The sequence below is a fragment of the Neopelma chrysocephalum genome, unplaced genomic scaffold (assembly GCF_003984885.1).
Source record: "Neopelma chrysocephalum unplaced genomic scaffold, ASM398488v2 Primary Assembly neopelma1_24, whole genome shotgun sequence".
In the NCBI taxonomy this organism is placed as follows: Eukaryota; Metazoa; Chordata; class Aves; order Passeriformes; family Pipridae; genus Neopelma; species Neopelma chrysocephalum.
Genome location: NW_020897693.1, coordinates 182,680 through 203,547, shown reverse-complemented (window position 1 = coordinate 203,547; position 20,868 = coordinate 182,680). Strand labels below are relative to the sequence as shown.

Genomic DNA, 20,868 nt, shown 5'->3' with positions numbered 1-20,868 from the left:
GGACACCAAACCCGCCTGGGGATGGAGCTTTTCCTGGCATCCCAACACCCCAAAATCTTCTTGGGAATGGAGCTTTCCCTGGGACCCCCAAATCTTCCTGGGAACAGAGCTTTCCCTGGGGTCCCAACACCCCAAACCCTCCCAGGGAGCTTTCCCTGGATCCCCCCCCTCCCAAATCCATACCTGGCTGGGTAGGACTGGTGCAGCCGCTCTTGGCGCTGGATCCCCTGGATAACTTTGGAGGCTTCAGCCCCTCATAACGGATCCGGGAGAGGGAAAACTCTGGGGGATATGAACACTCCGGCTCATCCACACCCTGGGGCAGGATCCTCTGGAATTGCGGGCGCCCAAAGGGCTTGAAATCCTCGGAGGTGGCGGAGATGGACACGAAGGGGTCCGGGCTGTGGCAGGAAGGGCCGTGATGGAGCGATCCCAACATTTTCCCCCCCAAACTCGTCCCGGAGCAGGGACCTACCACTCAGGGCGCGGGGTGATCAGGGACGACAGGGCCGAGTAGTTGTTGGTGACGTATCCGGATCCGGAATGGACCCCCAGGAGCGGGTGCACGGACGCCTGGTCGGGGGGTTTGACTCCCAAAACACGCCCCTCAAACTTGTGGGATAATCCCAGGGGTCTCTTCCCATAGGACACCTCGTAGGTGGTGACGTAGAAGCTCAGCAGGTCGGAGCGGTCCCCGCCGTGCACCCTCACCAGCGGGAATCCCGTGCCCAAGCCCCCGGCGGGGGAATCCTGCGGCAGGGAAGGCATCCTGGCACTGGGATAACCCCAGGGAAGGGCCCTACGCCATGGCTGGAGGTGCTGGCAGCGGCTCCTGGCCTTCCCGGCCGGCCGAGAGGGTGTGGAATGTTGCCGCGGAATGTGACTCGGTCTCCTGGCAACCGCGACAACGGGACTCCGGGGAGTCCCAGAGCACCGGGAATGTGGAGCTTGGAGCACTTCGGGAGGGGGCACAGCCCCTCCGGCTGTGGGGCCACCTCCCTGGGAGCCGGGGAAAAGGGGGCAGGTGGGAATTAGGGATATCAGTGGGGTAGGATGTGCCAAAGCGAGGTGGGAATGTCCCCAAGGATTGGACCCTGAGGTCACAATGTAGGGAAGCAGGGCCAGCAGCCCCGGCTTTATTCAGCATTCCACAGTGTCCAGAGGCTGCCAGAAGAGGAGGAGAACCACAGGGAAGGCAGCAGCAATTCCACAGATCCCCGTGTCCCTGCGCTGCTCCAGGGAACGGGCACGGAGGCGTCAGCGCGGGGGCTCAAACAGGTATTCCAGGTCCGGCTGCCGCAGCCGCTGCTCCCTGTTCCTGTTCTTGGCGAATTCCCGCAGCATGTCCAGCACATCGTGCTCGAATTCCGCCGGAGCCGGCTTGGCTTCTGCAGGAAAACAGGGAAAAATCAGCTCTGTGTTGTCCCGAGGCACCACAGGGGCCCACTCCGGTATCCCAGTGGCACATCCCGAAGTCCAGGGACCCATCCCAGTCTCCCAGTGATCCATCCCAGTGTCCAGGTGACCCATCCTGGTCTCCCAGTAACCCATCCCCATCTTCCAGGGGCCCATCCCAGTGTTCCAGTGACCCATCTCCATCTCCAACGGGTCCATCCCAGTGTCCTGGGGACCCATCCTGATCTCCCGGGGCCCATCCCGGTGTCCCAGGGGCCCATCCCGGTGTCCCAAGGGGTGTCCCCACGCACCAGTTGCCCAGTAATAGATGTCCCAGTCGTTACTGGGCTCGTTGATGAGCCGGTCGTAGCGGTTCAGCTGCTCCTCGCTCATCCTGCCCAAGTTCTCCTTGGCAAAGAGGCTGGAAAAGGGATGGATATAGGTGGGAGATGGGAGAAGGATTTACACACATCCTCCAAAGGATTTTGGCTCCGCTCCATCCACCCCACTGGATCCTGAACCAGCAGAGCCCTTGGGATGGTTTATCCCATGGATTTTGGCTGTGCAGTCCCTCACTAAGCTCTTCCCACAACTCTCGGGGCTCCTCCCTGTTAATGCCCCCCTGGGACACGCCTGGATCCGATCCCACCTGAGCAGGATGCAGTTTTCCAGCATCCCCCTTTTCCTGCTCTCGTAGAGCAGCCGGGCCCTCTTGGTGTCCAGCGGCTCCTCGGGACGCTCCTGCCAGGGGGGCAGCGGGATCTCCAGCACGTCCTTCCCGGAATCCGGGGGGGAATCCCCGCGGTATCCACGCCGGGGGATCACCGGCACCGCCAGCTGCCAGCGCAGGGAGCGGAGCTGGGAACAGGGAATGCCCAGGGATGTCAGGGCTGGGACCCCCCAAATCCTGCAGGACATAAGTCCCAATCCCAAACCACCCCCAGAATCTGCTGCTCCCAAACTCCCCCTGGTGCAGCCACATCCCATAACATCTTCCCAGATCCTGCTGCCCCCAATCCCTTATCTCAAAAGTCTCCCAAATCCCCTTTTTCCCCATTTTACCCCAGAACCCCCTTTTACCACCCTTTTCCAACCCTTATCCCACCTTCCCTCCCAGACTCTCCTTCTCCCCTCCTTTCCTTCTCTTTCCTTTCCCTTTTTTCCCCTTTCCCACTTTTCCCTTTTCCCCCTTCTCCTCCAAATCCCTATCCCCTCCTTTCCCCTTCTCCTTCCCTCCTCCCCCCTTCTTCCTCTGCTTTCCACCTTCCCTTTTTCCTCCTTTACACCCCATTCCCCCCGTTTCCCCTTCTTTTCCCCCTTCCTTTTGTCCCCCTTTCCCCCACTTCCTCTTTTCTCCGCTTTTCCCTTCCCTTGCCCGCCTTTTTTCCCCCTTCCCCCCAAATCCTCTTTTCCTCTCCTTTTCCCCCTTTCTCTTTCTCCCTTCTTGCCCTGTCACGCCCCTTTTCCCCTTTCCCCCCCACACGTCCTTTCATCCTCCTTTCTTCCCCTCTTTCCCTCTCCCTCACCTTTTCCCACTTCTCTTCCCCTTTTCCCCTTTCCCTGCCCTTTTTTCCACGCCTTTCCCCTCTTTTCCCCCCATGTTTTCCCTCCCCTCTCCCCCCATTCCCCCCACCCTGGCCGCCGCCATCTTGCCCGTGGCCGCTCTGGCCCCGCCCCCGACTCTATGCGCCTGGGGGTGTGTGGGCGGTGCTTTTGCCGGAAGTGGGCGTGTCCTGTGCAGGAAGTGGGCGGGGCGCGGCGGCGCTGGCGGTGAGCGCGGGCGGCGCGCGCGGGGCCGGGAACGGGGGGTCGGGGGGGGCGAAAGGGGGGGGAGGTCGCGACCTATCGCGACATATCGCGACTTGCCGCCCCCTCCCATCGCATCCTCCCTTCCCGAACTCCCCCCCTGGATCGGGCTCCGCCGCTCCGCGGGGCCGCGTATGGCGGGGACGGGCCGGGGGGCCGGCGAGGGGGGGGGCGAGGGGAGGCGATGGGATTTGGGGGAGGAACGGGGAATTTGGGGGGGAAAAGAGGGTTTGGGGGGAAAAGGGGAATTGGGGACAGAGGGGATTTGGGGAGAAAACAGGGAATTTGGGGGGAAGAAGGAATTTAGGGGGTAAGAGGGGATTTGGAGGGGAAGGGGGATTGGAGGGGAAACAGGGATTTTGGAGGAACGGGGTTTTGGGGGACAGAGGTAATTTGGGGGGGACAGGATTTGGGGGAAGAGGAATTTCAGGGTGACACAGGGATTTGCAGTGAAGAGGGGATTTGGGGGGACAGAGGATTTGGAGGGAAAGAAGGTATTTGAGTGGGACACCAGGATTTGGGGGGAAGAGGGAATTTAGGGGGAAAAGGGAATTTGAAGGAGACACAGGGTTTTGGGGGGACGGTATTTGGGGGGGGAAAGAGGGTTTGGAGGCACAGAGGGGATTTGGGGGGAAGAGGAATTTGAGGGGTACACAGGGATTTGGGGGGAACATGGGATTTGGTGGGGGAAACGGGGATTTGGGGGGAAAAAGAATTGGGGAGTAAGAGGGGATTTGGGAGCAAGGTGGGGATTTGGGGGGGACACAAGGGTTTGAGGGACAGAGGGGATTTAGGGGAGAAGAGTTTGGAGAGACGGGAATTTGGTGGGAAAAGGGGCTTTGGGGCGATACAGGGATTTTGGGGGAAAGGTGGAATTTTGGGGATTTAGAGAAGAAACAGGGAATTTGTGGGAACACATCCAACACATTCCCAAGGCCTCGCTGACTCACCCCCCGACCCCCCTTTTCCCAGAGCACCTTCCGTGTCCCGGCTCCGTCCCGGTCCCAGCCCGGGCTCCCGCTTTTCCCGCCTCTGGAAATATGTCCGAAGGAGTGGATCTGATTGACATCTACGCCGACGAGGAATTCACCCAGGTGAGGGCCGGGATTGGGATCCACCCCCCCCAGTTTTAGGGAAGAGCTTCCAGTGTCTTCCAGCTCGGCCAAGGTGTGGCTGGGAAAGGGCTGGGATCATTCCCAATCCCAGTGGCTGGGGTTAAAGGGTTTCCCTGTGGGTCATGCAATGTTTGGGATTTGGGATTTAGCTGCACCCTGGAAAAATGAGGAATCCTGGCTGGGAGAGGCACTTCCAGGGAATTACACAGTGAAGGGATGCAGAGGGATGAATCTGTGGGATCGCTCGTGGGAAGATATCCCTGTGCCACCTGTCCCATCCCAGGGATGTCTGGGATTCACAGGAGGGAATGGGTGTTGGAGAAGCAGATCTTAGGGATTTTTTGGATCTGGGAGAGCCAAGTGTGAAGAGAGAGGGTGGAAGATGGAAAACTGCCATGGAAAACCTGTGGAGGGAAGCTGGCAAAAGGAAAAGCCACGGGAAGTGGAAGGAAAACAGCTGGATTAAGGAATCACCGTGGAGGGAGGAATTCCTGGGAGGTCCTGGAGGGATAAAGAGGAGCTGGGAAGGAAGGAATTCCTGGGAGCTCCTGGATGGATGAAGAGGAGCTTGTTCTGATTATTGAGTGAGAATATCCATGGATTAGACCTTCAGGAAAACCAGGAAACCATATCCATGACCTTGGAGCCAAGGGGGCTTCCAGGTGCTTTCCAGCCTCCTGGGAAGAAGCAGGAGTTGACAAAATAATGGGAATGCCACCAAAAAAAAGGGAGTTGTCTGTGCTGCCTGGAGTTTCCAATTTACAAGCACCTCTCCAGCATCATTCCCTGGAAAACTGCTGGAATAAACCAGATTCCCAGTGTATTAAACTGCCTTGCGCTGGGACCGAACGGCTCCAGCTTAGGAATGTCCTCAGTTTGTGTTTTTATGGAATTTGCATCAGGAAAAAGGTATGCCTGAAGCTGGGAGAGCTGGAAAACTGCAAGAATGAGGGTGGAAAGGGGAAAAGTGGGAGAATCCATGGCTGGAGTTGACATGGGAATGTTTTCTGAGGAGCTTGGAGGGTCTGGGGTGGTTTTAGTGAAAGCTTTGGGATCTCTGGGAATTAGGAAGTGAAATGGGTGGGAGGAGGATTGAAGTAAGCTGGAATACACAGCGTGGAAGGATTTAACTGGGAATTTTGGGAATAATACACCAAAGCTCCTTGACTGGCCAAGAGGATCCTCAAAGCTGGAATGATGATCCAGGCCAACAACTCCGGCACCTTGCTCCCTTTGGGATGTGTGGGAGCAGGAAACCCGGAGTTAATCCATGTTAGGATCAAAGCTGTGGTGTCCCTGTGGCATTCCAGGGATTTCAGTGTAATTCAAAATCCCACAGCATGTGCTAATTCCCACTAACAGTGCCCACAGGGCTTCATCCCTGTGCACCTGGATTGGGAGCCGGAGGATCCCTATAAACTCCCAAGCTGAAGCATCCTCCAAGTATCCTTAGGGATTCCAAGTGATTCCTCCTCCTGCCTATTTTTGCTCTCTGGTTTCTGAAACTTCCAGGCAGGAATCTCCCAGCCCTGGGCCATATCCAAAGGCTCCTGGTGGAGGTAGGAACGTGGGAGTCGGAATAACCAAACACTCAAGCTTTTTTGGGAATGAGCACAAAACTCCAGCTCCCTTTTCAGATCCTGCTTTTTGTCAACTCTGTGGGAAGAGCCGGATGCAAAGGTTCAGGAAGAGGGAAAATGGTTGGATTTTGGGATTTCCATGATCCTTGTGCTGAGGATCCTTCCCTTTCTTGCTCCTAACGAGATGTTTGCAATTCCCTGACTCTCAGATTGTGGATTTATCCGCCTCACACCATCTCCAATGGAAAACATTATCCAAACTGCCTGGAATTCCAAATCTGGGAACAGAACCTCTGGTTTTTATGGGACACCAGCCCTGTGCCTTGCTCCCATGGGATGGATCCTCCTGGAGGGATTGAGGGGGTGTGCAGCTCTCAAGCTGGAATTTTGGGAAGCATGAGCTGCCAAGGAGGGAGAGGGTCATCCCTGGAGGGCACTTGGTTTTTCCACCATTGAACTCTTGCCCTTCAAAGTGGGAATTTCTTCCTGGTGGTTTCCAGGAGCAGCAGCTTGGGTCTTGTCCTATTTGGGAAAGCTGAGATCCCAGTGGGCTGGTCCTTGGAATGTGCTAGAGCCCAGTGGGGGTTTTGGGATATTGGGAAGAAATTCTTCCCTGTGAGGGCGGTGAGGCCCTGGAATTGATTTTCCAGGGAAGCTGTGGCTGCCCCATCCCTGGAAGTGTCCGAGGCCAGGTTGGAAAAGGGCTCAGAGCAACCTGGGATAGTGGAAGGTGGATCAGATGGTCCTTAAAGTCCCTTCCCACCCAAACCATTCCAGGATTCCATGATTCTGATTCTAACCTCTGCTTCAGTCCCAAAATCCATGTGGCCTCATCTCCATATCCCCCAGGATTTACATATGTCCTTCCCAAAGGATTTAAGCTCAGCCATCCCTGGGAGCTCCCATTAGGGGAAGGTGGGAGGTAGGGGGTGGGAATGGATGATCCTTAAGGATCCTGCTCCCTTCCCACCCAAACCGTTCCAGGATTCCATGAAAGCAGAGCCCATTGTTTTGGGATTGCCCGGGCAAGGGATGGCCCTAATTCCCAACCGCGCACAGACCCAAACCGAGCGATTCGGACGGGAATTCCGCTCAGGAATTGGGACGGCCTGTCTGGAAACGGCACGGGAGGCTTCCCGAGCCTTTTCCCAAGCGGGATCTGGCTGCGCTCTCCCGGCAGGACCCGGAGTTCAGTAATGCTGACCAGATGGACCTGTACGACGATGTGCTGACGGCCAGCTCCCAGCCCCAGGAGAAGCGCTCCGGCGGCTCGGAGGCCCCTCCGGAGCTGCGGCCGGAGCCGTCCCCCAAGCCCCACAGCAAACCCCCGGCCATCCTCTACACCTACAGCGGGCTCCGCAACAAGAGGGCCGCCGTCTACGTCGGGAGCTTCTCCTGGGTGAGGCCTCCCGGGGAATTTGGGATTCCCGGGGAAACCCCCCCCCCGAGAAGTTGTCGGGATCTTTTGGGGGTGTTTGGGGCTGGTTCTGGGGGGTTCCGGGCTCTGCTGGGAGCTGCTCTTCCTCAATCCACGCTGTCCCGCTATCCCAGCCTGGGCTGTGAGCTGGGCTTGGCCTTGGGATACTCAGGGAAAAGGGATTTGTGTCCCTGAGAGGTCCAAAGAAACCCCCGAGGGGCTACCAGGCTCTTTTGGGGGTGTCTGGGGAGTTTTGGGGAGCATTCTGGGTTCTTTGGGAGCTGCTCCTACTCAGTCCTGGTATCCTAGCCTGGGTTGTGATCTGGGCTTGGCCTTGTGATCCTCAAGGAAAAGGGATTTGTATCCCTGAGAGATCCAAAGAAACCCCCAAGGAGCTCCAGAGAAACCCCTGAGGGGCTGCCAGGCCCTTTTGGGGGGACTAAAGGGTTCTTTTGTGGGGGTTTTGGGCTCTTTTCAGGGGGTTCTGGGATCTTTTGGGAGTTGCTTCTCAATCCACACTGTCCCAGTATCCCAGCCTGGGTTATGAGCTGGGCTTGGCCTTGTGATCCTTAGGAAAAAGGGATTTGTCCCCCTGAGGGCTCCAAAGAAACCCCTGAGGGGCTGCCAGGCTCTTTTGAGGGGATTAAAGGGTTCTTTTTAGGGGATTTTGGGCTCTTTTGGGGGGGTTCTGGGTTCTTTTGGGAGCTGCTCCTCCTCAGTCCACACTGTTCCAGTATCCCATCTTGGGGGGGTTTGTGAGCTGGGCTTGGCCTTGGGATCCTCAGGGAAAAGGGATTTGTATCCCTGAGGGCTTCAAGGAAACCCATGATGGGCTGCAGGGCTTTTTGGGGTGGGTTTCTCAGCTCTTTGGGAGGGCTCTAGGGTTTTTTAGGGGAGTTCTGGGATATTTGGAAGGGCAGCTCCTCCTCAATCCACACCATCCTGGCATTCCAGGCTGGTTTGTGAGCTGGGCTTGGCCTTGGGATCCTCAGGAAAAAGGGATTTGCATCCCTGAGGGGCTTCTGAGCACTTTGGGGTGGGTGCCCACCCTGGTGCCCCTCCATGGGGGTGACCTTTGGGAGCTGCTCCCAAATCCCCTTTTCCCACAGGGAGAGTTTTGGGAAGGCTCCGTCTCACCCAGAGAACAGGGAGACATCTGATATCCATTCCCAGGGCTTTTTCCAGAGATGAGAGGATTTGAATCCCTCCCTGAGGGACTCTGGGGGTGACATTCCCGAGGCGGGTGGGGGACACTGGGGATGGACAGACATCCCATTCCCTGTTCCCTCAGTGGACGACGGACCAGCAGCTGATCCAGACCATCCGCTCTGTCGGAGTCTACGACGTGGTGGAGCTGAAATTTGCGGAAAACCGAGCCAATGGCCAATCCAAGGGGTGAGAGCCGACGGGATTGGGGTGGGAACAGGGGCAGCCGGCACATCCCTGGTTTTGGGAGGGGTGAGGGTGCTTTTCCTGGCTGGCACAGGGGATGCACCTGGAGCCGGGATGGCTCCCAAAGTGAACGGAAGAGGGAGGAGGGGGCGTGGAACACTGGGATGGGATCAGGAACGGGGGGTCTGCGTGGAGGGTGGGATTTGGGAAGGGCGTCCCTCACCTCGAGCAGGGGGTGAACCTGCCTGTGTCCCGCGCAGGTACGCGGAGGTGGTGGTGGCCTCCGAGAACTCGGTGCACAAACTGCTGGAGCTGCTTCCCGGGAAGATCCTGAACGGAGACAAGGTGGAGGTGAGGTTGGCCACCCGGCAGAACCTGTCCCAGTTCGAGGCCCAGGCTCGGAAACGTGAGTGCGGCGTCGGAACGACGCGGGCGGGGGGATCCACGGCACACAGAGCCCCCCAAACTCCCCCCCGGATCAGCTGCCAGGCCCAGCCCCGCGAGCCCTCGGCATGGGTGGAAAAGCAGGAGTGCGTGGGGGTTGTTTTTCCCGTTCCTGAGCCGGATTAGCTCCTGACCCGAGTCTTTATGATCCCCTTTTAGGTGCTCCCACACTGCGAAGATCCCTCGTAGCCTCCTCCTCCTCCTCTCCAAACTGAATGGGCTTAAGCTCTTCAGGCTCTGGGCATAGCTAAGACCCTCCATATCTATTAGTAGCTCCAATCTGGATCTGCTCCAGAGTTTTTCCATCCCTGCGGAGGTAAGGTGCCCAACACTGGAGGAATATTCCAGCTGGGACCTGGCCGTATGGCGATAGGTGGTCCTGGCCTCACTCCGCAGCGATGCGACGGGATCCGCAGGGATTGTCCTGGCAGGAGTGTCCAAGGAGGTCTTTGTAGGTCCCATGGCATGTTTGGTGCAAGGAAAACCCCCTTTCCCGTCCTCCGACCTGCCCCTGGAGTTTTGGTGGAGCAGGGAGCGATCCCTGAGAGTTCCGGGTGCCCTCGGGGCGCAGCGGAGCTTCCATGGATCCTTTGGGAGCTGTGGCTGCCTCAAACCCCTCCTTTCTCGTCCTCAAAGCCTCTTTGAACAGAGCAAGGCTTCTTGTCCCTCTTGGAATGCCGAGTTTTCCTTCCTCTGGCAGTGGCTCCACTGCTGTTAGTTCTGTCCCCTCCTTGTGCTCCTCCACGCTTGGGCCTTCCCAAATCCACGTGTGGCTCAGGCTCTCCGGGTCTTTGGGGATCTCCCCCCGCTCCTTGTGGCTTTTGGCTCCTGTACCTGCGTCCTCCCTGTCCCTCAGGGCACCGTGCGGGTTCTTGGAGAGCTCTTGGAAAAACCCATGGAAGCGGAGGCTACATTTGGCCAGCTGGCTCTTTTCCCTGGGCACCTCCAGCTCTCTGGGGGTGGGAGGAAGAGGAGGAGCAGGAGCTCTCCGAGACCTGGAGACCCTCCAGCTGGAATTCACAGCTCTTCCCCTGTCCCGATTCCAGGTGTGCCGCCGCGGGCCCACTCCCGGGATTCTGTGGACGCCGTGGATGGCCGGGCGACGCCGACGGACAGCGCGCTGCCCCCTTCCCGCATGGAAAAGCCCCCCTCGGTCCTGCCCTTCTTCAGCCGCCCCCCCGCGCTGCCCCTCATGGGGCTGCCCCCCCCGCCCATGCCCCCCCCCCCCCCCCTGTCCTCCGCCTTCGGGGTCCCTCCTCCTCCTCCCGGAATTCCCTACCAGCACCTCCTGCCCCCGCCGCCCCGGCTGCCCCCTCCCCTGGCTGTGCCCCCTCCAGGGGCCGTTCCCCCCGCCCTGCACCTCAATCCCGCCTTCTTCCCACCTCCCACCGCCGCACTGGGACCCCCCCCAGATACCTACGGCAAGGCCATGGCTCCCTACAACCACAGCAGGTGAGCCGGGCAGGGGGAAGCTGGGGGGGAATAGGGCAGGAAGGGAGAGTGGGATGCTCCCGGAGGCTTTGGGTGCCCTGCTAATCCCGGAATTCCAGCAGCCGGGAGTTGGGCCCACTGCCCCCAGCCGTGAGCGAGGGGGAGTTTGAAGAGATCATGAACCGCAACCGCGCCATTTCCAGCAGCGCCATTTCCAAGGCTGTGTCCGGCGCCAGCGCAGGTAATTCCCGCCTCCTTCCCAAACCCCGTCCCGGGATGGAGTCCCGCTCCTGATCCCTCGGCTCCCGGCTTTCCCAGGTGACTACAGCAACGCCATCGAGACGCTGCTCACGGCCATCGCCGTCATCAAACAGTCGCGCGTGGCTGGGGATGAGCGGTGCCGCGTCCTGCTCTCCTCCCTCAAGGATTGCCTGCATGGAATAGAGGCCAAATCCTACAGCAGCAGCTCCAGCAGCAGCTCCAGGTATCCCTATGGGTCCCACCTAACCGGATGCTGCCCCTGGATCTGAAGATCCAGCCCGGCGGGGCCCAGGGGACGCTCCCGGCGGGTGAGTGACTGAAAGGTCCCTGTTTGTCTTCTCTTTGTCCCGCTCTTTTCCCAAGGAAAAGGCACCGATCCCGGGAGCGCTCGCCCAGCCGGTCCCGCGAGAGCAGCCGGAGGCACCGGGATCTGCTGCACGGCGACGAGCGGCACGAGGATTATTTCCCGGAGCGGAGCCGGGAGCACGAGCGGCACCGGGACAGGGACAGAGACAGGGACCGGCACCACTGAGGCAGGTCGGGGGCCCGGGAGCCCCGGGGGAGGAGGGACCGGGGGGGCTCTGACCTCACCCCCCCTCTCTCCCCACAGGAATTCTGCAGGAAGTGGTTTTTAATGGACTCGTATCTCCTCACCTCGACACCCCGAGGCCGCTCCCACCCCATCCCGGCCCCTTCCCAGCCACTCCCAGCCCTCTCCCAGCACCTCGTGGCCTTGGGAATCCCCCCCACCTGCTACTGCTGCTGCTGCTGCTTCCCGGGGCCATCCCGCTCCGCTCCGTGGACACTCGGACCCAAAGAGAAATGGTGCTTTTATTCCATGGAGGGAGGTTTGTGAGCCCTTCCCAACCCGAGGGGGAACAGAGGGCACGGAGCCCTCCCGATCCCAGGATCAGGAGCCATGTGCTGGCCTCTGGATCGCCTGGGGACACTCCTGTCCCCATCGCCCCGGTGGGACACTGTGCCACTCTCCTCCTTTTCCACCCTCGCCCTCCAGGAGTTGGGAAAAGAGGGGCTGGAGCTGGGCCGGGGGTCACCCCCTTCTCTATCCCGACATTCCCCACAGCAGCATTCCCACCTGAACGGCAGCTCCGGCCTCTCCCGCGGCGCCTTCCTTGTTTTAGAGGAAGCGGAGGAGGCAGGGCAGGCTTTCATTCCCTGGTGTCCCCTCCTGATCCCTCGGGATCCCCGAGCAGGAGAGGGAGAGCCCAGGAGGGTTGGGATGAGCCGGGACACACCGGTGACTTCCAGGGCTGGAATCGCCCCCGGAGCTATTCCCAGGCGGGAAAACCCAGGCTCTGGGAAGTCTTTTTAAGTTGAACTCTCCCCAAAATCAGGAATAACCCCCCCGATTTCCTAAGCCCCACGAGGTGGGAGCGCTCGGCAGGAGAGGTCCGGGTTTTTTTTACTTAACGCCACAGATTTTTAGTTTCTTTCCAAATAGTGGAGGGGGGGAAAAAATTCCCTCAAAATTGCAGAGCAAATCCCTGGAAGCCCCAGCGAGGAGCTGCCCCCTCCTGCTCGCAGTGATTAGATTTGTCTTTGGATAGGTTGAAAAAAATTGTGTAATAAACTCGATGACGTTGTCAAGTCTTTTACACGGCGCTCCCGTCACATTCCTGCCGTGGGATTTGGCATAACGAGGGAAAGGGAGGGATCTGGGGAGCCTTTAGTGCCTGTTTTGCCTCACATCGTCCTCTGAGGGGCTCCTGTGTTTCCCAAGGCAGCTCGGAGCGCTCCCACATTCCCAGGCACCAGGTAAAAATAAATATTTATTGGAAAATAGCGAACTATTCCGGAAGGGTGTAGAAAAAATAAGGATTCTTCGTACCTTGAGCTGGCACAAACTCGGAGGGGATGAGTCCGGGTGGGAGCAGGTCTCTGGCACGTGCTGTGGGTGAGGTGGGAAGCGGGAAAAGCAGGAGGGATGTGTCCATGTAGGAGTGGGAAAAGTGGGAGGGATGAGTCCAAGCAGAAGTGGGAAAAGTGGAATGGATGTGTCCAGGTGGGAGTGGGAGAAGTCAAAGGGAGGATTTGTCCAGATGGGAGCAGAAAAGGTGGGAAGGATGAGTCCAGGTAGGAGCAGGAGAGGTGGGAAGGATGAGTCCAGGTGAAATGAGGAGTGGGAAAAGTAGGATCCCTCCCTTTCCCAGGGCTGGGAAGTGGAGCTGGCACCAGTCACACTTCCCTGTGTCCCTGGGCCGTGTCTCCGGTGTGGCCTCAGTAGGGATCCGCACTATGGAAAAGGACAAAGGGAGGGACGTGTCGGCACCAAACCAACCTGGAAACTCCCACGGCGCGTCCCCAGTCCCGGGATGCGGCACCTGGAGAAGGAGAGCAGCGCCAGGAGGCCCAGGAGCAGCTCGAGGCCGTAGAAGAGGAGCAGGATGGCGCTCAGGAAGGCTTCCAGGCGCAGGGAATAGGTCTGGAGCAGCAGGTAGTACCCGGCCAGCGCCGCCGCCGGCACCGTGAGCGCCAGGCTGAGCGACAGCGGCACCTTCCGCCGGCACAGGTTCCCCTTGGAGCCTGCAGGATACACGGGATCAGGGCGTTCCACGGGCAGGGACACCTTCCACTAGTCCAGGTTGCTCCAAGCCCCATCCAGTGTGGACTTAGACACCTGCAGGGATGGATTTTGGGGGCGTCCCAGGAGACGCTAAATTTTGGGCTGGCCGGGGGGATCCATGGGTTGTCCACAGAATCCTGGAATGGTTTGGGTTGGAAGGGGTTTAAAGATCCAGTTCCACCCCCTGCCATGGGCAAGGACACCTTCCAGTAGTCCAGGTTGCTCCAACCTGGCTGTGAGAACTTCCAGGGATGGGGCAGCCACAGCTTCCCTGGGAAATCCATTCCAGTGTCTCAACTGTCCTCACATGGAAGAATTTCTTCCCAATATCCAATTTAAACTAGCACATGGAATCCTGGAATGCTTTGGGTTAGAAAGGACGTTATATTCCATCTCATTCCCACCCCCTTCCGTGGGCAGGGACACTTTCCACCAGCCCGAGTTGCTCCAAGCCCCACGCGGCCTGTCCTGGAACATCCAGGGCTGGATTTCGGGGTTATCCCAGGACTCCGCACTCCCCGTGGAGCCTCTGGAATTTTGGGGGAGGGAACTCACCGAAGAAGATCCGCGTGGCCTCAGTGCCGAGGTAGAGGAGGAGCAGCACCACGTCCAGCACCAGGTTGGAGACGGGATAGGGCAGGAGCAGCACTGCGGGAAGAGCCGCGCGGGAATCACATCCCTGCCCGTCCCAGCGGGCTCGGGAAGGGGGCTGGAGCGGGGGGCTCACCCTTGTACACGAACACGAACGCCTCCAGGAGGAAATAAGTAGCGCTGTACCAGCCGTTGAGGAAAAGCAGGATCTGCAGCGGCGCCGAGGAGCGATGGCGGCCTGAGGGGACACAGGGGGGCCGTGAGGGAGGGGCGCGGGGGGGGGTGGGCCGCGAGCCCTGTAGCGCCTTGGCCGCCCCCCAGCCCCGCTCCCAGCCCCACTTCCATCCCCGGTACCCCCCAGGATCTCCCGATATCCCGCTTTTCCCGCCCCGGTCCCGCTCCTACCCCTGGGCGCCATCTTCCATCTCCATGGGAACCGCCGCCGCCGCGCCCGCCCGCCCGCCAAGGGGCGCTGAGCGCACGGCCAGGGCCGCTCCACCCGCCCCTCTCGACGGTCACGCCGCCGCTCTACCCGCGCCTCTCTATGGTAGGAGGACTGACAGGCCGGACCGTGGGTTCGAGACCCCGCCCTCAATCCTACGATCCATCGGGATGAGAATCCCACGTCGCAAAAGTGGGAATAACCCCGTTTGGTGGCTGCAAGTGCAGCACTGACCGGGTTCCAGTGAAGGTCAGGCTGTGGGGATGGCAGATGTGACACCGGGGGGTCCAGGGAGGGAGAAACACCCAGGAGCTGCTGGAAAACACATCCCATTTATTCCTTTACAGTTCCCAAAAATATTCCAGCCCCAAACGAGGCCGTGGTGCCAGGATGGACATTCGTGCAGGGACACCCCACAAGCCTCCCACTGACTCCCAGCATCCAGGACGAAGAGGAGGAAGGACAAGCCAGGACTGATCCCACAGATCGCAGGGAGACTCCAGGGGATTCCAGGGATCCATCAGCCACGGAAGTGGGCAAATTCCTGGCGGAGCCAGAGGGAATCCTGGTAGAAGAGGGGGTCTCCCAGGTGCACAGCTGTCCGCTTGTAGAAGTAGCAGTAGAGCACAGCCACTGCGGGAATTTGATGGGATTCGGTGATTGAGATATTGGATTTGGGTCCAAGGGGTGTGGGATCCCCCTCAGCCCCAATCCCAGGAGTTCTTACCCAGCCTCTGGAAAACGAAGAGGGTCTGGAGGCCTTCGGTCCAGATGAAACGGCTGGAGTCGCGCCAGCGCAGGTTCTGAGGGAATGGAAAACCGGGAATAACTCCTGGAGCAGTTTGGGGAGCCCCCTTCCCAAAGATTCTGAGGGTGATGGAGAGCTGCGAATAACCCCTGGAAGAGTTTGGGAGGGTCCCCTTCCCAAAGAGTCTGAGGGGGACAGAGAACTGGGAACAACCCCTGTAGCAGTTCAGGGGAGCCCCCATTCCAGAGATTCTGAAGGGGGCGGAGGGATGGGAACAAACCCCAGAGAAAGTTTGGGGGAGCCCCATCCCAAAGGTTCTGAGGGAGATGGAGGCACATCCAGCTGGGAATAACGCCTGGAGCGGTTTGGGAAGCGCCCCATCCCAAAGATTAAGCAGCTCAGGGGATTTAGGCACGGAGCCAGGCCCTATTCCGGCTTCAGACCTGCAGATCCCTGCAAATCCCTGAAAATCCCCTTCCCGGATAATGCGGGCAGCGCCGGAGCAGCCGCCGTGGCACAGGATGGCTCCCGGCCCTCCCAAAACATTCCCTGTGCCCTGCAGCAGGAATAGACCCTTGGGAAAGGGATGTCCAGAGGATGGGAAGGGTGCAGATCTGCTCTGTGGGGAAGGGGCCAGGAAGGAATTTATTTTGGAAAGGGGAAAGTGCTGCCAGGACAGAACCAGGAGCCCGGACAGGGGGGGCCCACGTGTAGCGATTAATCCCTAGAAAAACAGGAGCTGCTAGAATAAGTTTTCCCTGGGGAAAGAGCATTTTCTGACAGGTTATTCCCTTAGGGAATGGGCTGGGATGGGATGGCACAGGAAAGGACCCTTTCAGCCCGATTCCAGCACTGGGATCACGGAAGGGGACACCAAACTGTCACTGTGGGGGACTTGGAGCTGCTGGACTTTTCCTGGGTAAAGAGTGTTTTCTGACAGGTTATTCCTTAAGGAATGGGCTGGGATGGGTTGGGATAGGGCAGGACCCTTCCAGCCCGATTCCAACAGCGGGATCATGGAAAGGGACACCAAACTGTCACTGCGGGGGAAGACAGCAAGAAAGGCCTGAGGGGAGCCCTCCTGGGAAAATCCCTCGGGAGAATCCAGCTGTTCCCAGCCCATCCTACCATGATCCAGACGTGGAAGGAGATGCTGAGCGCCAGGTAGGCAGCGGAGAGCAGGATGGTTCCCTTGAACTTATGGAAAAGCAGGCTGACCAATCCCGCCTGGAACACGAAGGTGTTGAAGAACATGAGGAAGACGATGATGACGTTGAAGAGGATGGCGATGTCCTGGATGCTGCCGGGAAATCACGGGCATTGGGGCGTTTGGGATCTCCGGGATCTCCCGCCCTCCCCTTCCCGGTACTCACATGAAGAGGACGAGCTGCACGGCCGGAGCCGTTCGGAGCAGCTCCGAGAAGGAATTCACGAACAGGTCGTAGGAAAGCAGCAGGAACTGCAGGAACAGCACCAGGCTGTAGTTGCTGGGCTGGAGCATCCTCCTTTCCCAGGCCTTGGAGCGCTCAGCCCCAGCATTCCCGACGGATCATGGCGCTGGGGGGGCTCAGCGGGGCCGCTCCCGACATCCCACACCTGGAGAAGGGGCACAGGGATTGTTTGTTTGGTGGGATGGATCCCAGGGATTGTTTGGTAACCGGGATGGATCCCAGGGCCTCTCCCAACATCCTGGACCTGGAGGAGGCACAGGGATTGTGGGATGGATCCCATGGCCTCTCTCAACATCCAGGACCTGGAAAAGGGATACAGGAATTTTTTGGTAGCTGGGATAGATTCTAGGGGCTCTCCTTAAATCCAGAATCTGGAAAGGGGACTTAGGGATTGTGGGATGGATCCTGGGGGCTTTCCCAAAATCCAGGACCTGGGATTGTTTGGCAGCTGGGATGGGTAGCTGGAAAACCAGGAAAACCTACCAAGCTGTGTCCCCTCCCCCTTCAAATCCATCCCAAATCTCCACGTGAGGAAATCCAGGGATGAGGGAGCCGTGCAATCCCAGGGAGCAGCGTCCAGGCAGGTTATTCCCGGCTCCATGGGCAGTGCCGGGCAGGACACACTCCAGGAGCAGGTTTGGGCACGTCCCACTCCGGGCAGAGGAGAGGGGTGAGGATACAGCCGGGAATTTGGGAACACAGGAGCAGGTACAGCACTCCTGGGCCATGTATCCCATGGGAGCAGCCCCCCTGGGATCATCCCGGCTGGAGAAGGGAGGGAGGGGGTGTGGGAAATCAGGGATCCTCCATGTCCTGGAAGGAGAGGGGTGGGATGGAGAACTAATTCTCTGAGGGGAAGACACAGGGATGGAAATGTGGGGAAATGGATGGAAAAGGAGAAAAAGGTTGAAAATGGGGGAGAAGAAGGGCTGGACACGGAGGCAGGAAAGGGATGGAAAAGAGCAGAAGTGGCTGGAAATGAAAGGGGAAAGGTTGAACGTGGGGAAAAGGGCTGGATATGGAGAACGAAAGGGGTTGGAAAGGAGCCTAGAAAAGGTCTGGATGTACGAAAAAAGTGGTTGGAAAGGGGGGGGGGAGGGTTGGACAGGGAAAAAAAGGACTGGAAGTGGAAGGAAGGGCTGGATATGGGAATTAAGGGGTCACTCCCTCCCCCAGACCCCACGTCACCCCCCCTTTCACACAGACACCCCCCCACCACTCCGGGGCACCCGCCTCCGCCTCCCCCTTTCCCCTGTCCGGCTCCCCACCCCCGCGGTCGCCCCCCGGTGCCCCCAAACCCCCTCTGAGTTCCGAGTGTCCCGTCCTGGGGGTCCCGGAGGGTCCCCGCCATGTCCCTCCCGCCCCGGGCGCTGACCCGCCACCGCCATCTTGATCTCCATGGCAACAGCCGCAGAGGCCCGGAAGAGACGCCGGAAGTGGCGCCTGGAGCGGCCGCTCGGGGCCGCTCTGGCCGCCGCTCTCGGTGGCGGCGCATTGGCGGCGGTACCATAGAGATGAGCGGGCAGAGAGGCGCCCGCCAAGATGGCGACGCCCAGTGACGAGGCGGGGGCGGTGGGGCCCAGGTACGGCCCCGGGGGCGGGGGGCGGCCCCGGGGGCCGGGAGGGGCCGAGGGGGCTCCTGGCCCGGGTTTGGGGGCGTTTCAGGGCCGGGGCCTCTGTCCTCAGGTTCGGGGGAGCCCCAGGTTTGGGGGGGCCGTGTGGCCCCATGTCCCGGATTTTGGGGAGCCGTGGGGTCCCGTTTCCCAGGTTTTGGGGACCCACGAGTTCCTGTGTCCCCAGTTTTGGGGAACCGTGGGGCCCCATGTCCCCACCCCTTCCCGCCCCAATGCCCCGTGGGCAGCTGATTTTGGGGAGCCGGGACTTCCCCCACCCCCAGAGGGGCCAGAAATAGCCCTTTGTGGGGGCACATGCAAATCACATGCAAATGAGGCTCCTGCCAATCACCCCCTGCGGGGGGGGGGACACGGGGACAAGTGACCCTGGGAGCCCCTCGCTGCCATTCCCTGGGAATTCGGCTCTGCACATCCTGCTCCATCCCTGGATCCATGCTAATCCAGGGAGCAGGCTGGAGCCCCAACACCCCCTGGAGATTCCCAGTTCCCCTTTCCGCGGTTCCTCCGCGGGAGGTGTCGGAGCGCGGTTGGAGCCGTCCCCAGGTGCCACCACCAACCCCCTGGATCCGTGCCTGGCCTCCTTCCCAGCCCAGGGAGTAGCTGGGCCTGCTCACCCCCTCAGGGTTCCTGCTTCCCCTTTCCGTGGCTCCTCCCTGGGGGGTGTCCATCCATCCACTCGTCCATCCATCCCTGACCTCCTTCCCAGGGCTGGGAAGCAGCTGGAACCCGGCCACCAACCCCGGCTGGGAAGCAGCTCTGTCCCTGTCACCTTTCCTGGGCTGGGAAGCAGCTCCATCCTTGTCACCCTTCCCAGTCTGGGCCCCCCCCTCCCTTTGGTTCCCTATGCCCCCCCGCCCCCTCAGGGTTCCCAGTTCCCCTTTCTGTGGCTCCTCCCCGGAGCGGCTTCGGACCCTGCGACCCTGAGCCGGCTCCTCTCTCGTCCCCAGGTGCCACCAGCGCTCCGTGGCCATGCTGGACATTCCCTTCCCGCCTTTCTGCGCCTTCCTGGGATCCCTGGGCTTGCTCTGCGTGGCCCTGGTGGGCGCCTGGTGCCAGCACTGGCGCGGGGGCTTTTCCCTGGATGGCGGATCCCGGACTTTCAACTGGCACCCGGTGCTGATGGTGACGGGCTTGGTGGTTCTCTACGGAGCAGGTGAGCACAGGGAGCGCCGGGAATCCCAGCGCCGCCCCTTCCTGACCTTTTTTCCCTCACAGCTGCCCTGGTTTACCGTGTTCCCAACACCTGGAGCGGCCCCAAGCTTCCCTGGAAGCTGCTGCACGGCGGCCTGGCTCTGGGAGCGTTCGTCCTCACCGTGCTGGGGTTAGCGGCCGTGTTCCGCTTCCACAATTCCAACGGGATACCCAACATGTACTCCCTGCACAGCTGGATGGGGCTGGGAACCGTCCTGCTCTTCTCCTGCCAGGTGGGAGCACTCCCAGATCCCCCAAACTCCCCCCCAGCATCCTGAGTTTTCCCATCCTCACTGAGTTTTCCCGCAGTGGGCGGCGGGATTTGGAACGTTCCTGCTTCCCTGGGCTCCCGCCTGGCTCCGGCAGCTGTACAAGCCCATCCATGTTTTCTTTGGCTCCACCATCCTCATGTTGTCTGTGGCTTCCTGTGTGTCGGGAATCAACGAGAAGCTTTTCTTCAGCCTGTGAGTGCCGGGATAGGGGGGATTGGGAAGAGCCCTCGCAGGGACTGGGAGGCTCGGGGTGAGATTTTGGCTGCATTAGGGAAAGGCTGGACACATCCAGAACATTCCCAGCCCCACTTCTCCCTCCCAGGAAAAACGGGACCACGCACTACAAGCTCCTTCCTGCTGAGGCCGTGTTTGCCAACACTTTGGGAATCCTGATCCTGCTTTTTGGGGTGCTGGTGGTGGGTGCCCTGGCCAGGCCCAGCTGGAAGCGCCCAGATTCCGACTCTCTGGATTCCCGCCAGGTACCGGGAACACGCTGGGTGGATTTGGGAAGCAGAATTTGGGAGCACAGCCCTAAGGGTGGGGAAGGATCCGGGCTGATTCCTGTCTTCCCACAGCCCCTGCTCTCCGCCGAGCGCTGATCCCAAAGGATCTCCCAGCATTCCTGAGGGGTTTCCTGCATCCTTGCCATCCCAAGGATTTCCCAGCACTCCCAGGGTGTCTCCTGCATTCTCGTGCCTCCACGTGCCAGCTCCTGCCTGGATTTCCAGCTGTGCCAAACCCCAGCCCTTCCCGGTGCCATCCTGGAGCTGCCAGAGCCTCATCAGGACAAAGAGGAACATCTGGGTTATTCCCATGTGTCACTCCCAATCCAGGGAATCTGGCTCAGCAGGACAGGGATGGAGCCACTCAGGGCCCTCATGGACATGGAATAAACCAGTGGCTTCCGTGGGAATCCTGCGCTCAAATCCATGGGGATAAGTGGAGCCAGGGTGGGATTGGTGGGAGTGGCAGGATCTTGGGAGCAGGTCCTGGCCAAGCCAAGCCGTGCCTTCCAAGAGCTCCTCTGCTCCCTGGAAACGTGGGATAGATCCCTGTGGTCGCCCCACGGGATTTGGGGTCACACTCTGCCCCATCTCTGCTTCTCCTTCCCTCC

General features: G+C 59.8%; 6 protein-coding genes across 10 annotated transcripts in view; 2 read left to right on the top strand and 4 right to left on the bottom strand.

Annotated features, from left to right (window-relative positions):
- Positions 1-994, bottom strand: part of LOC113975274 — a 2,394-nt gene extending 1,400 nt beyond the window's left edge. Inside the window, exons 1-2 of the mRNA XM_027699120.1 lie at positions 476-994; positions 184-401 (exon numbers count right to left, since the gene is read on the bottom strand). Of these exons, the coding sequence (XP_027554921.1) occupies positions 184-401; positions 476-768 (511 nt within the window). The 5' untranslated portion in view covers positions 769-994. The remainder of the gene's footprint in view (positions 1-183; positions 402-475) is intronic.
- Positions 995-1,108: 114 nt separating this feature from the next.
- On the bottom strand, positions 1,109-3,116 carry SDHAF2 (succinate dehydrogenase complex assembly factor 2). Its single transcript, XM_027699185.1, has 4 exons — positions 3,029-3,116; positions 2,045-2,253; positions 1,707-1,816; positions 1,109-1,388 (listed from the first exon to the last, which is right to left on the bottom strand). Exons 1-4 carry the CDS (start codon positions 3,041-3,043, stop codon positions 1,258-1,260), a joined length of 465 nt encoding a protein of 154 aa, XP_027554986.1. The 5' UTR covers positions 3,044-3,116; the 3' UTR covers positions 1,109-1,257.
- On the top strand, positions 1,383-12,457 carry CPSF7 (cleavage and polyadenylation specific factor 7). Of its 5 annotated transcripts, none has more exons than XM_027699070.1 (10): positions 1,383-1,521; positions 4,174-4,295; positions 7,077-7,295; positions 8,605-8,708; positions 8,966-9,111; positions 10,196-10,601; positions 10,700-10,821; positions 10,899-11,064; positions 11,205-11,374; positions 11,452-12,457. In XM_027699070.1, the coding sequence occupies exons 2-9, from the start codon at positions 4,242-4,244 to the stop codon at positions 11,371-11,373; spliced, it is 1,386 nt and encodes a 461-aa protein (XP_027554871.1). In that variant the 5' UTR covers positions 1,383-1,521; positions 4,174-4,241; the 3' UTR covers position 11,374; positions 11,452-12,457. The 5 variants fall into 5 exon arrangements, with proteins under 5 accessions (XP_027554871.1, XP_027554847.1, XP_027554855.1 ...); XM_027699046.1 differs by lacking the exon at positions 1,383-1,521 and adding an exon at positions 3,132-3,165; XM_027699054.1 differs by lacking the exon at positions 1,383-1,521 and adding an exon at positions 3,197-3,333.
- Positions 12,458-12,618: 161 nt separating this feature from the next.
- TMEM216 (transmembrane protein 216) lies at positions 12,619-14,819 on the bottom strand. Its single transcript, XM_027699160.1, has 5 exons — positions 14,422-14,819; positions 14,153-14,254; positions 13,981-14,073; positions 13,184-13,385; positions 12,619-13,095 (listed from the first exon to the last, which is right to left on the bottom strand). Exons 1-5 carry the CDS (start codon positions 14,789-14,791, stop codon positions 13,080-13,082), a joined length of 783 nt encoding a protein of 260 aa, XP_027554961.1. The 5' UTR covers positions 14,792-14,819; the 3' UTR covers positions 12,619-13,079.
- Positions 14,775-18,112, bottom strand: TMEM138 (transmembrane protein 138). The gene is made up of 5 exons (XM_027699173.1): positions 18,033-18,112; positions 16,580-16,802; positions 16,335-16,506; positions 15,186-15,261; positions 14,775-15,091 (listed from the first exon to the last, which is right to left on the bottom strand). Exons 2-5 carry the CDS (start codon positions 16,705-16,707, stop codon positions 14,979-14,981), a joined length of 489 nt encoding a protein of 162 aa, XP_027554974.1. The 5' UTR covers positions 16,708-16,802; positions 18,033-18,112; the 3' UTR covers positions 14,775-14,978.
- Positions 18,081-20,660, top strand: LOC113975293 (cytochrome b ascorbate-dependent protein 3). Its single transcript, XM_027699145.1, has 6 exons — positions 18,081-18,240; positions 19,239-19,444; positions 19,507-19,715; positions 19,792-19,946; positions 20,077-20,233; positions 20,330-20,660. The coding sequence occupies exons 1-6, from the start codon at positions 18,200-18,202 to the stop codon at positions 20,351-20,353; spliced, it is 792 nt and encodes a 263-aa protein (XP_027554946.1). The 5' UTR covers positions 18,081-18,199; the 3' UTR covers positions 20,354-20,660.
- The last annotated feature ends 208 nt before the right edge of the window (positions 20,661-20,868 follow it).

Coding starts and splice junctions, on each gene's coding strand:
- SDHAF2 (XM_027699185.1), bottom strand. Junction 1,817..2,044: donor GAAAACTGCATCCTGCTCAG/GTGGGATCGGAT, acceptor TCCCTTTTCCAG/CCTCTTTGCCAAGGAGAACT. Junction 1,389..1,706: donor CATCTATTACTGGGCAACTG/GTGCGTGGGGAC, acceptor GTTTTCCTGCAG/AAGCCAAGCCGGCTCCGGCG.
- CPSF7 (XM_027699070.1), top strand. CDS start 4,242: ATGTCCGAAGGAGTGGATCTGATTGACATCTACGCCGACGAGGAATTC. Junction 7,296..8,604: donor ACGTCGGGAGCTTCTCCTGG/GTGAGGCCTCCC, acceptor CTGTTCCCTCAG/TGGACGACGGACCAGCAGCT. Junction 8,709..8,965: donor GCCAATGGCCAATCCAAGGG/GTGAGAGCCGAC, acceptor TGTCCCGCGCAG/GTACGCGGAGGTGGTGGTGG.
- TMEM216 (XM_027699160.1), bottom strand. CDS start 14,791: ATGGGATGTGTTTTCCAGCAGCTCCTGGGTGTTTCTCCCTCCCTGGAC. Junction 14,255..14,421: donor ATGGAAGATGGCGCCCAGGG/GTAGGAGCGGGA, acceptor GTGTCCCCTCAG/GCCGCCATCGCTCCTCGGCG. Junction 14,074..14,152: donor GTTCGTGTTCGTGTACAAGG/GTGAGCCCCCCG, acceptor CTCTTCCCGCAG/TGCTGCTCCTGCCCTATCCC.
- TMEM138 (XM_027699173.1), bottom strand. CDS start 16,707: ATGCTCCAGCCCAGCAACTACAGCCTGGTGCTGTTCCTGCAGTTCCTG. Junction 16,507..16,579: donor GTGCAGCTCGTCCTCTTCAT/GTGAGTACCGGG, acceptor ATTTCCCGGCAG/CATCCAGGACATCGCCATCC. Junction 15,092..15,185: donor CTTCGTTTTCCAGAGGCTGG/GTAAGAACTCCT, acceptor AAATTCCCGCAG/TGGCTGTGCTCTACTGCTAC.
- LOC113975293 (XM_027699145.1), top strand. CDS start 18,200: ATGGCGACGCCCAGTGACGAGGCGGGGGCGGTGGGGCCCAG. Junction 18,241..19,238: donor GCGGGGGCGGTGGGGCCCAG/GTACGGCCCCGG, acceptor TCTCGTCCCCAG/GTGCCACCAGCGCTCCGTGG. Junction 19,716..19,791: donor TCCTGCTCTTCTCCTGCCAG/GTGGGAGCACTC, acceptor GTTTTCCCGCAG/TGGGCGGCGGGATTTGGAAC.